This window comes from Salvelinus alpinus, chromosome 20 (genome assembly GCF_045679555.1).
Source record: "Salvelinus alpinus chromosome 20, SLU_Salpinus.1, whole genome shotgun sequence".
Classification (NCBI taxonomy): Eukaryota; Metazoa; Chordata; class Actinopteri; order Salmoniformes; family Salmonidae; genus Salvelinus; species Salvelinus alpinus.
This window is the reverse complement of record NC_092105.1, coordinates 47,936,323-47,949,667: the sequence shown is the minus strand read 5'-3', so window position 1 is coordinate 47,949,667 and position 13,345 is coordinate 47,936,323. Positions and strand designations below refer to the sequence as shown.

Sequence of the window (13,345 nt, the reverse complement as noted above, 5' to 3'; positions counted from 1 at the left end):
GACAGCATGGGTCATGTATTTAACCTTTTCTGTCCCTTCATGTTGAATGTTTATCCTTTTAAGCTTGGAAAACAGACCCTTAAACCCAGACTTGGACAACACAGTGACTCCACTGAATAGCAGGCTAGTGATTGCTTTGCACTGATGATTCCTTCCAAACCACTCATTGTTGAATTTGTGATTTCCAACTTGTTGTGTAATGGCCGATGAGCACCGATACGTTTTATCTATAATTTCTCTTCATAATTTCTCTTCTTTTGACAAGGATTGAAAAGGATTTGCCAGTAGATTGTCGACTTGATTCATGATGATGACTGCTAGCTTGCTAGCTAAGATTTGGAAAGTATGTTGACATGATCAGTCCAATCAAAGCTACGGTAGATATAATGTGATTTGACATTCTTTTATCTGTGGTCAGTGACATTGAGCCTTCTTGGATGGGCACTTCTAAAGTAAATCTATGGCAGCACCCAAGGGGCTTAAATTTTCAAGCTCTACCCATAGATGTTGCAGAGTGACAGAGCACTGAGCCAATCACGCCGCAACTAGAGAACATTACCAACCCCTATGCTCCAGATTTTCCACTGGCTGCCCCACCACCACAGAAAGCACTGAGCTAGGCTGAAACACCTGCATTTTGGAACTGCCTTGGTCAAGAAAGCAAAAAAGAGAACATGTTTGCATGGAACTTTATTAACTCAATTATTTTATTTTTTACATTGTTTGCAAAACGACATGTGACATGTATTAAAAATGATTTGGGGTAGGGGGCAGTATTTTCACGTCCGGATGAAAAGCATGCCCAGAGTAAACGGCCTGCTACAAAGCCATGAAAGCTAGAATATGCATATTATTAGTAGATTTGGATAGAAAACACTCTGACGTTTCTAAAACTGTTTGAATGATGTCTGTGAGTATACTCATCAGGCAGGCAAAAACCTGAGAAAGAATCCAACCAGGAAGTGAGAAATCTGAGGTTGGTCAATTTTCAACTCAGCTCCTATTGAAGATACAGTGGGATATTGGTAATGTTGCACTTCCTAAGGCTTCCACTAGATGTCAACAGCCGTTAGAACCTTGTCTGATGCCTCTACTGTTTAATGGGGCCGAAGGAGAGAGGATTGAGTCAGGTCTGCCATGACCTGAACATGCTCTGACCATGAACGTTCATGTGAGAGCGAGCTCTGTTCCATCGCAATTCTGAAGACACAGGAATACTCCGGTTGGAACATTATTGAAGAATTATGTTAAAAACCTCCTAAAGATTGATTCAATACTTTGTTTGTCATGTTTTTACGGACTGTAATATAACTTTTTTAACTTTTCGTCCATACTTTCCGCTGGACCTTTACGAAAAAAGCAAACCATGCAATAATCTGAGGTCGGCGCTCAGAGCCCAATCAAGACAAAAAAATATCCGCCATATTGTGCAGTCAACAGAAGTCAGAAATAACATTATAAATATTCACTTACCTTTGATGATCTTCATCAGAATGCACTCCCAGGAATCCCAGTTCCACAATAAATGTTTGATTTGTTCGATAATGTCCATCATTTATGTCCAGATAGCTACTTTTGTTACCGCTTTGGTAAACAAATCAAAACTCACAAAGCGCATTCAGTAGTTTCAGACGAAATGTCAAACAGTTCCGTTACAGTCCGTAGAAACATGTCAAACGATGTATAGAATCAATCTTTAAGATGTTTTTAACATAAATCTTCAATAATTTTCCAACCGGAGAATTCCTTTGTCTTCAGAAAAAGCAAATGGAACAGAAGCTACCTCTCATGTGAATGCGCATGACCAGCTCCTGGCACTCTGCCAGACCTCTGACTCAATCCCTTCTCATTCAGCCCCCCTTTACAGTAGAAGCCTCAAACACACTGTATCACTGTATCTTCAATAGGGGCTGAGTTGAAAATCGACCAACCTCAGATTTCCCACTTCCTGGTTGGATTTTTTCTCAGATTTTTGCCTGCCATATGAGTTCTGTTATACTCACAGACATCATTCAAACAGTTTCAGAAACTTCGGAGTGTTTTCTATCCAAATATACTAATAATAATAATATGCATATATTAGCAACTGGGACTGAGGAGCAGGCAGTTTACTCTGGGCACCTCTGGGCACCTTATTCATCCAAGCTACTCAATTCTGCCCCCAGCCATAAGAAGTTAATGCCAAAGTAACATGCTAAACAGCCCCACCTTCCCTGAATGACGGGTCACCACTGAACATTTGGAACAATGCATTTGGAGCTACAGTTGGAAGGATAAGTATGGGTGTGGTACTCGATATGTTTGTCATCTCTGCGCTGAAATGGGGACAGTTGCTTCTTTTCATCAACAGCACGAAGGAGAAATGGAAGGAAGGGAGAGGATGGTTGATAAGAAGGAAGGAAAGAGGGAGAACAGGTTATCCCAGTGAGTTCTGGTTGAAACTAGACCTGTGCCCTGAGGTGCTAACTAGGGCTGTGGCGGTCATGAAATTTTGTCAGTCGATGATTGTCAAGCAAATAACTGCTGGTCTCACGGTAATTGAGACATTAATTAACATAAACATATTCAGCATCTCCTGGCTTCCACGCATAACCTACAAGACACTGATGCAGACCTTTGTAACATCTACATTTTAAAAAGTATAATACATAAATGTAATATACACAATCACAATAAATCCATTATTTATTTTAGACAGATCTAAAGAAACATGATATGAAGAAAATGTAGTCTACTTCAGAATAACAGAATACCATACTCTGAGTTGTCCTTATTTTAGGCCCTGATATGGCTATGCTATATGTGACCGACCGGCTCAATTCGGTCTTATGTAATAGCAATTTAAATTGTGTGTTTTTTACATTGGATAAAAGTAGAAACTCAGAGCTATAAAATTTTATACCACACACTATAGTTGAGGAACAATGGGAAAGTAATTCTGCTTTGAAAGTTGATAAACTTTCACCTCACTTTTGAGAAAATGGCCTTTGAATGTTTGGTACACCTTTTTTATTTAATTTATTTTTTTTTACACCTACTGGAGAGCTCTTCTTTGGCTACACACATTCAGCATCATTCGCATCCTCTTAAGCTTTAGCCCCACCCATCTCTTTAAGGATTCACATGTGAGGCTGAGGAGTAGGGTTGAGCCGAGCAATCTGTCCTAACAACAGCAGTCAAGCACCAAAGCTAACTGGCTAATGTTGGCTTGCTTGCTAGCTACTTCCAGACAAAAATGAGAGAACAGCTCAGTGACCATTTTACTCACCCGAGCAGAGCTGGTTAGGCTGTTTTATCTTATCTTGAGCGTTGGTGACTGCAACTGTGCTGCTGGCAACAATTTGATCATGCTTTTTTGCCAACGTTCACTGACACCGGCCATATTCAATGGGTGTTAAGCGTTTGTAAATTTGTCAGTTATTCTGAGTTCTGGCACACTCAGACAAGAGTGCTCTGAAATCAGACTAGATAGCCAGAGTGAATTTATCAGCTACGTCTATCAACAGTTGTTGCAGTGACATCATGATCATTCTATTGAAATGGTTACTTGCATAGTGGAGTATTTTGTTAAGACACGTAGCTAGATAGATAGCTAAACAATAAACCATAATCCCAACTCGTGACGTTACTACCCTGCATGAATCTGCAGGTAGCTAACCAACCAGGTTCATTATTAGCTAGCTAATATCAGGCTATAACTAGCAAAGCAAATGGCTCTGAGATACGAATAATATTACTACACAGATCCTACAAGTAACGCTAGCTAGGGAGCCAGACAGCTAATGTTAGCTAGCTAGCTAACAGTACACTTTAACTTGAAATGAAAATGACTTTGACAAAATTAGAAACGTGTAACATCTGAAAATGTAGCTAGCCAGACAATCTTGCTCGTATACATGGATGCACGCTTCTCCCTGTCACAGATGCCACGGTTGCCCTTCATTTGAAGATGTAATCCTGAGACAGGTGTTTTCTCCATCCCCTTAGCTATCATACTCTAATTCCACTGATTTCAAAACTCGGTCCCCAAGAAAGTGGAGAGCAATAGACGATACATTAAAAAAACACGTTAGACAGGATTACCTAGACATACAGACCAGGTCAAATAGACAGAAGAAGGCTATATGACAAACCAATCCAAACTAATTTCTCAGCATGTCCAGCCCACTCAATCATGGCTGATTTAAGAATTGTATTTGTATTTACAGATGGCATACAACTTTGTTATTAAGGCACATGAACGTTCACATTTTCGAGAAGGCATTTCTGTCAAAAAAGCGCATTTTGATCATTTAAAAAAAGTTTACATTCAAACGGCTCTCCTGTGAAGTAGTGACCCGCGACATACGCCTAGTTTCCTGAATAGGGTCACATTGTGGAAAAAGTCAAGGGTCTGAATACACAAGGCATTGTGTATACTTAATTTAGAGTTATTTATTCAACTTTAGTTAGGATAAGAACGTTGGGCTACGTATTTGATTAGAATACATTCTAAGGCTTCTAAGGCTTTTGTTCCCTCCCGGGTGGCGCAGTGGTCTAGGGCACTGCATCGCAGTGCTAGCTGCGCCACCAGAGTCTCTGGGTTCGCGCCCAGGCTGGGCTGGGTTCGCGCCCAGGCTCTGTCGCAGCCGGCCGAACCCGGGAGGTCCGTGGGGCGACGCACAATTGGCATAGCGTCGTCCGGGTTAGGGAGGGTTTGGCCGGTAGGGATATCCTTGTCTCAGTATGTAAAATGTAATAAAATGTATGCACTCTACTGTAAGTCGCTCTGGATAAGAGCGTCTGCTAAATGACTAAAATGTAAATGTAAAATGTTTATGATGTGACTCTAATGATGATTATGAAAAAAGTCTAAAGCTGCACACAATTCATCAGTCTCTCATTCACAATTTGACAAGCACTTGATAATCATCTCACCAAGCCTCGAATTTTGCAGTGGCACCCCCCTTGTGTGACCGTAATGCCCCTTTAAAAAAATCCATGCCTTTTGTTGCCAATGTGGCGGTTGTGCCCTTGGGCTGAATATAATAATTATAGTTCCCTTCTCCCAGCTGCACTGCTCCGAAGCACCTCTCACTCACATGTCTCTGTCAGATGTAGCCAATGCTCGTCACATGATTGGGTCCATCTCACAGGCATTTCAGCTAAGAAGTAGGCTACAAATCCAGGCTGTATCACAACCGGCCGTGATTGGGAGTCCCATATGCGGCGCACAATTGGCCCAGCATTGTCCGGATTTGGCCGGTATAGGCCGTCATTGAAAATAAGAATTTGTTCTTCACTGACTTGCCTAGTTAAATAAAGGTTAAATAAGAAATGCACACAAAATTAGTGAATGAAGACAGACACATGGGGGGCGCAACTGCGCTCGTCCCTCTCATCGAATTCCGAGGCGCATATTGAAGAACTGTCCACATTTAGCCTACTTTTCTCAGCCAACAAGATGAGTAGGCCTAACGAAAAGCAAAAGCACTAGCCTATGTCAATCTACTATCCGTCATAGTACAAAAGTTGACCTATGCTATTGGTCAGCTGTTCTTCTGTGCAATAAATACATTTTGGATAAGGTTAATGTGCCTGGAACGCCTGAGAATCCTGTCAATCTTGATTTACCTAATCCATATTAAATACACATTAGTGCATGTAAGAATCATTGCCTCAAGCCAGAGTTCAACATAAACAATCATATTGATTACCATGTCAATGGAGGCTTTGATAAAATGGGTCTATCCATATGATGTAGAAATTAGTAAAACTGTGAATCCGCGCAGCATTTAGAGGCACTTCCTTTAAGCCGGAGCCTCTAAATAAAAGGCTTTGTTCTCCATCCTGAGGAACTCAAAAGAACAGGACACTGATGATAGATTTACCTCCACTGTCACTAGAAGCTGCACATGTTTGGAATCTGCCTAATTCCACCTGAGCTGTGAATCATGTAGTGCGTGGCTCAGGTAAGGTCCTGGGTATCTGCAGGTTAATATGGTATTTCACGGTGAAGTGGCATTTCATATATTTAGTTAAGGCTGGTGATGTATGATTATTGGTTGTTTACTTTGCGTCAATGTAAATAGTCCCTGTGGCCATTTGATGAATTGTTCAGCAGTCTTATGGCTTGGGGGTAGAAGCTGTTAAGGAGCCTTTTGGACCTAGATTTGGTGGTCATCCAGGTGCAAAGAGGAGAAATATCAATGTTTGACAAAAAATCCAGCACACCGGCGTTCCTGTATGCTCCACAATGTATTTAATGGATTTCAAAGCAGTGTTTCTTTCCATAGACTTTCATTAGGCACCAAATGGAAGCGAACAGACTGAAACAGCAAGTGCATACCTGGACTTGTCCAATAAGAAACACTAATTTCATGTTTTCCTTTACACAGCATTTCAAAGCATTTTAAGTTGCATGCCCTAATGAACATGACCCAGGTTATTTTTTCTTCAAAGTAACATGGTACATTAACATAATTGTGTTTTATGTAATTCAATACACTTAAACAATACATCAATGTGTCACAGTCACCACCTCAATAAAAAAGAGAGGCCTCTTCAAGGGGCCTTTAGTCTGTCAAGAATAATGTTCTTTCCTGAAAGGGCGTACAATTGGTGTGAGTGATTGATGGGGGAGGGCTGTTCCTGTCCTTCTGGTTGGTCCCTAACTAGACACTAAGGACAACCTATTAACAAATGGCATGGTCAGAAAAGCAATGTGTGGCATCCTTCCTATAGCTTCCAGCATTCTTCCATGCTGTGTAATGAATGATGGAGGGCACATTTACTTATAGTTTCGTATACTAACACACATGCGGAAACACACACACACACACACACACACACACACACACACACACACACACACACACACACACACACACACACACACACACAGTAAATACAAAGGAGATTCATTTCTCAAAGATAGTTTGGGGCTTTCCAATATACCCACTTTACACACACACCACACACGCTTACTTTTCACTCTGGGTCATTTACTGAATCCTGACTTACTCAAACATTTGATGGAATCCACTTTTGACACAATTGCATGATTGTCGTAGAAGTTCAAGTTACGTTGGCATATCTTGAGCCCCGAGTGAACATGTGAAGAGATAGATGCATGCAAACAAAAAAGCAGCCAAGTCCCACCAGATCAACTACAGTGTTAGACGTTTGTCCAGATCCCCAGGACATTGGGAGATGTCTTGTGCATGCATGCAATTCAATACTGTTCACTAGGGGCAAAGCGAGCGCCTATTAGTATCTAGTAGGCTTGCTAGGGCATTGTGGATGGGATAGACGAAGGGTTTAAACTGTGGGCTATGGTTTTGAAGCTCATGGGTTCAATCCCAGTGCTTGGCACTGCTTTTTATTTCTATTTATTTTCTGTTTTAACCGTATTCCAAACCTTAACCCTTACCTACTTTCACGTCAGCATTGACATTTATCAATGGGTGTGGCTTGTACCTGCAACTAGTACTTTTGAGTACCTAATGCTCTGGAAGCTGTCAGATGACAAACCACCAACTATCATTTTGGGATATACTGTAGCTGCTTACCTATAATATATGTGGAGGAGGTGTGTGTGTGTGCGTGCGTGTTTGTGTGTGTATAAAGGGATAGAAAGAGAAAAGGAGAGAGAAAAATAGGGAGATGGAGGCACATAGAAGGAGGGGAGGAAGAAGGAGGTAAGATGACGAGAGAAGACAAACAAACAAAGTTGTTTAGATACCTCAGGGGATTCAACTACCCTCTCTTTTTAACACTCCTTTTTCTCAATATAGCAATTCATTTTTTCATGGCTGGAGAGAGTGAAGGAATAGAGGAGGGAGGGGGGAGACTCGTGCAGAGAAACAGGTAGGAATTCCTCAGATGTCTGCAGGAGTAGAGAAAAGAAACATGTGGAGACTGGTTTCTTTCAAGGTCAGCTCTTACTGAAAAAGAGGTGCACAACATGTCCAAAACTGTTACACACTTGAACCTTGACATTCGTTAATGGCTGCCAAAGTATACAGCGGCAAATGATGTACGGAGAAATTAATTGAATGTTTGCGTGGATTATGTGCATGTGTGGTTAGAAATATTCCCATGAGAGTTTAATTTTAAAATAGCAGCATAAAAATGGCATACATGTCATTTTTCAAATTTTGCGATTACGTAGGAACTATTTGTTCTGGAAGAGGGTTGGAGATGTACTGTATACTGGCTCATTATTGCAGTGCATATGCACAGTTTGATTTATGTAAATTAAACATAATTATAGATGCTATTGATATACATGTGTGTATGTATGTTTTATTGCTGCTACTTATATTTGACAATCAAAAACAATTATAGTGTGCATGGTTTTGTGTTAATCCACTTGATTAATAAGTCATGACCTAAGGCTTGGTTCAAGTGATCATCCCATTCCTTCACATGACCACCTTCCTAATCCTAACACTCTCCCATCTGTATTTCAGGAAGACAACGAGATCCCCTCCAGCGTGTTCATCAAGGACTCCCCCAAGACCCCCCAGGCCAGCCAGCTGGAGGACAACACCCCTGCGGTGCCTGCCCCATCCGTCGCCGGCACAGACGCCAACCGCTCCCAGGAGGAGGGTCTCCATACCATAAGCTTGTCCTCCTCCGACGATGATGCTGGGGGTCACCACGAGGAAGACGAAGCCCTGGAGGAAGAGGCAACGCTGGGTCTGGGAGCATCCCGGCCCTCCGTTGAGAGATCCAGAGCAGACCGGCTGAAGCGTTCCAGCCTGAAGAAGGTGGACAGCCTGAAGAAGGCTTTCTCACGCCAGAGCATCGAGAAAAAGATGAACAAGATCAGCACCAAGATTGTGCCGACAGCGAGCCGCGAGAAGATCAAGAAGAGCTTCACACCGAACCACCCAAAGAGCCCTGCCTCCAAGAGTTCCTCCTTCAAGGTGTCGCCCATGACGTTCAATGTGAAGAAGATGCGTGGCGAAGGGGAGGACTCAACCCAGCCCGGAGGCTCGCCTAGCGGGCATGCCCACGTGGATATCCCTCCCCTGGGAAGCATGGATGGGGATCTACCCCTGGCCGAGGTGCATTCCCAGGAAGGGCTGGGTGTGGAGGGAGGAGAGGAGCTGGCTAGTCCCTCTAGCACTGGGAGCGTAGAGGCCAAGCTGACCTTCAATGGAGAAGCAGGGAGTCTGGACTATCACCTGACCACTGATCGTCCGGCGGGGCTCGCTGTCCCGGAGCATGATGATGATATTGGAGAGGAGGAAGAGGAGGATGACGAAGAGGATGAGAAGGAGAGCCCGGTGGAGGTGAAAGCTCCCATACCTTCTGCTACTGGAATCACTGTGGAGCAAGCCTCTTAATCGCATCCATCTCATCCTTTGCTCCTGCACATCCCATGCCCTCTTTATATTACCATGCCAACAGTATAGTCTTCCCTCCGTCTTTCCAAACCATGTTTCCGAGATATCTCCTAGACAGACACGCATGCACACACATGGACACACACACACAATGTATATACACAACATGAACGACGTGTCCTCAGCAGACCTATTCCTGAAAAAACTCAAGCTCCTGTGCCAGCGATACAGGCCATCCCCATGCAGCTCCCTTTCGCTGCAGCTCTCTTTCGCCTCCAGCCCTGCATGTATTATTGATCCAGGAGATCCATGGGCTGATCCCAGATCACCAACCTCCCCTTTAGAGATCCCGAGTGACCCAGAGTTATCAAGAGTGATCAAGAGATCCCGCATCAGTTGCTCCTGCCTGGTGTGTTTAACTAGCTACCCTTCTGTGGGGCTACCTTAAGAAAAGAACCAGTGTGCCAAGAGACTATTACTCACCTTCCCAACTGGAACCTTTGCTTCTGTTTCAAGAGAACAGCACATCTCCAGTACACTGAGCCAACTATCTCTCTCTATTTGTCTGTCTCTGCATGGGCCTCTCTGTCTGTCTGACAGATCGTCTCTTTGTTCCTCTGCCTCGTGTGAATGCCGGTAAATCTCTGGCAAAAAAGGTAAAGCCCCAGAGTTTGGGGATGGTAGCCTGTTGCCAGGCAGTCTGGGCATTGGTATGGGTGGTAGCTAGGTTTCTACAGCAAGGTTTGTGTAAGGCTGAAGGGCTATAGGGGCTGTAATATGTCCAAATGCTATGTCTGAAAATAGCTTCGTATCTTCATCAAGGACATATTTTTTATTATTTCAGAGAGCGGTTTCAATGTAAGAAGGGGGATAGGGAGGAAGTACGACGAGAGAAGGAAAGTTTTCGGATGAGTCAAATACATGTGTCAAAATGCGGTGCGCTTCATTTCGCTTATAATACAACCATTTGGAATAGTCCCAAAAAGTGCAAACTCTGCACCTCAGGCATGTGGGTGAAGCTGAATCAAGCGTACCTCAGGTATTTGAATGTTTGTGATACATGTATTTGACCCATGTCTTGATGTAACCAAACAACCTGAGTGCAGGGTAAAAAAAAAAGAGCCATATAATTGAGGCAGTTTTGTGCCATCCCTACCTTAGTTTATTTGCCGTAATAAATACTAACCAGAACTCACAAAAACAGTGTAAAAAAACTGCTTGAAATTGGTTCATGGTTCACTAGGTACAGACCACAACTTCAATATTTGGGGAGAGTAAGTTGATATACAGTAGCTGTCTTGTGTTAACGTCTACTGGAGCAGCATTGAGACAGGAGAAGACTACCTATGACCTTAATAAAGACTCTACATACTGGGACTTTCCTAAACCACCCTATGTCAGGGCAATTAGAATCTTATGTATATATACATATTCGATTATGGGATTATCAGTGGGTATAATGATTTATATAGAATCATGTTTGTTGAATACTGTCAAACTTTATTGGGTACTGTCACCTGAGTATTGTACTTCCATGATATTATAGTCTAACAATGTGGACTTTTGGAGTTGACCACTCACATGAACAAGGTTTGAATAGCATAAACAAGCATTTACACATTCTTATATGGTTGAAACACACACATGCACACACAAAACCTTAAAGGAAGACTCCACCCACAATCTATTTTGGTATTTGTTTCATTAGTCCATTGTTGATATAGTCCCAAAATGTTTTCCATGTCAGCAATCAAGTTAAGGTATATAACTTACAAAATACAGAAATACGACGGGTATGATGATTGATGGAATTGTCCTTAATAAACTAGCACACATTTACAGAGGCACCCACACAGACATTCACACACATGCTCCAACACGCACGGAAGCCTTCAAACTTAGGCCTACACACGCTGGTGTGAGTAATTGCTGTCCGGGAGCGAGGAATTCCTGCATGTTTTAGAAGATAAGAGTGATAGTGAAAGATTCCATTCCTTTAAATGCTCTCCTTTTGGAATCGACTTGCTCGCATCACTAAGGGAGGATAGTACATCTAATCTATGTGCAGCACTTGCCACTGACTTGTGGCTACTGTTTATGCGGTTTCATATCCATAAGATGGAGGGAAAGGAATGTAAACCCCTCTGTGGGGAGTATATACAGTATCAGCCTGAACTTCATGGTTAGCATCCCCTGGCCTATGCCTTTCTGATGACAAGTGCCTTGCAACCAGTCAGTGCCTAGTACACACTTAGGGGCCTCCAAAATATATAGGTGTCTGATGAAATGTAATGAAAAACGGCATGAAACCATTAAGCAGATGATGTATTGTTTGTTATTTCTCAGTTGAGAGAGATCTTGAAGAAAGGGAAAGAGAGAAGGAGAGGCAGAGCAGAGAGGCATTCCTGGGTTTGACATATGACTCTTTGGCAGCCCATTTTTCACTCACTGCCCTCTCTGCCTGGACGTGGCGGCAGGGGGAACTGGGGCCCTCATGGGCCACAGGTGTGTTGCCCCCAGGGAGGCCCCTGGGCACTGGCTCACTAGGAAGGAGGAGAGGAAGGGAGGGAGGAGGATACGGAGGGTGATAGAGAGTGCCTGGGCAGGGAGGGCAGAGAAGGGGAGGGGTAAGGAGTGTAGATAAGTTAGAGAAATATTGTTTGGACAGTGGGAGTAGAACAGAGAATGGGGCATGTTGCGTCCCGATTCTCCACACTCGGTGTCATGAATTTAAAAATGGTGAAAACTCCCTCCAGCTAATGCCAACACCAATTCAATTATTTGAAATCCATGATTGGAGAATAAGGACCCGTGTTTTGAGAGGAGGTATTGATTGAAGAGAGATATATGTCCAACTGTTTGCGCACCGGCATGGCCTTACATTTTTTAACCACAAGCTATATACTCTTTCTATCTATCCATCACAGAGACATCTCCTCCTCTTTCTCTCCCTGTTGCTCTCTCACACAAACGCACACACACATTCTCTCTCTCCCCATTTGTCTCGCACTCATCTTTCTCTCACTCTCTTCTAAAGCGCAGCCAATCTCCAATCAATGGTGTGTATTCATGGATGCCAAGGGAAGCCAGGCTTCCCGCCCACAAAATGTACCAATAAAAAAATACAAAATAAAAATGATTATCTTTTGTCTCTGTGTTTCATAACTTTCCTTCAACTCGCAATTCACAGGAGAAAGCATCCGAGCGAGCGAAACAGCACCCATCTGTCTCTCTACGTGTAGGCCATCTGATGCTGTCTGGTCCAAATGAGTATGACATTGTTGCCGCTTGTAACATTGAATACAATGGAAGCCAGCTAGAATTTGGCCACCCTTGATTAAAAAAAAGTACAAAACATTTGCCAATCAGCATTGAGCTGAGCTGAGCAAGCTCAACTGTGAATTGTCCTGGTGCACCAAAGAAAAAGTGTCAAGGGAAGCCAGCTTGGATTTTGGCTTCACTCAAATCAAATCGCATTGAGAGCATACATCATTGACAGAAATAACTTCAATTGTTGCATCTCGTTGTGTTGTTGTCATCCGGTGGCTAACTAGCTAAAATCGTCACTTTCCTAAATTAGCCATGGATGGATAAAGGAATTTGGACTTGTGGTTGTACTTAATTCTCCGTACTGGCCAATGATTTTAATGGTGATTCTGATCCAACCATTAACTCATACATTGTTGTGCCCCTGGCCGGATGGAAGTTCAATATGTAGCTAGATGTAAAAGGCTAATGTTAACTAGATAATGTTGCCCATGAATGGAATGTAGGCAAGCAAGCAAGCATTTTAGCCAGGTAGCCTAGGACAACACAAAATACAGTGAGCACTGTATGACTGATAGACCGTTTCATCAACATGAAAGAGAGGAGGATGGCATTGGCGTTTTTTCTACAAGTAGGGTGAGTCAACATGTTTTTCTACTTGCACGAATGCACAGACACGCGCACACAGCAATCAGAATCATGGACAGCCACATCATATTTAGCTTACGTTGACTGGACTAAAT

At 42.9% G+C, this 13,345-nt stretch overlaps 1 protein-coding gene across 1 annotated transcript in view; it reads left to right on the top strand.

Moving 5' to 3' along the window:
- LOC139547027 (caveolae-associated protein 2-like) overlaps positions 1-12,474 on the top strand; it is a 30,851-nt gene extending 18,377 nt beyond the window's left edge. Inside the window, exon 2 of the mRNA XM_071356072.1 lies at positions 8,454-12,474. Within this exon, the coding sequence (XP_071212173.1) occupies positions 8,454-9,335 (882 nt within the window). The 3' untranslated portion in view covers positions 9,336-12,474. The remainder of the gene's footprint in view (positions 1-8,453) is intronic.
- Positions 12,475-13,345: the final 871 nt, after the last annotated feature.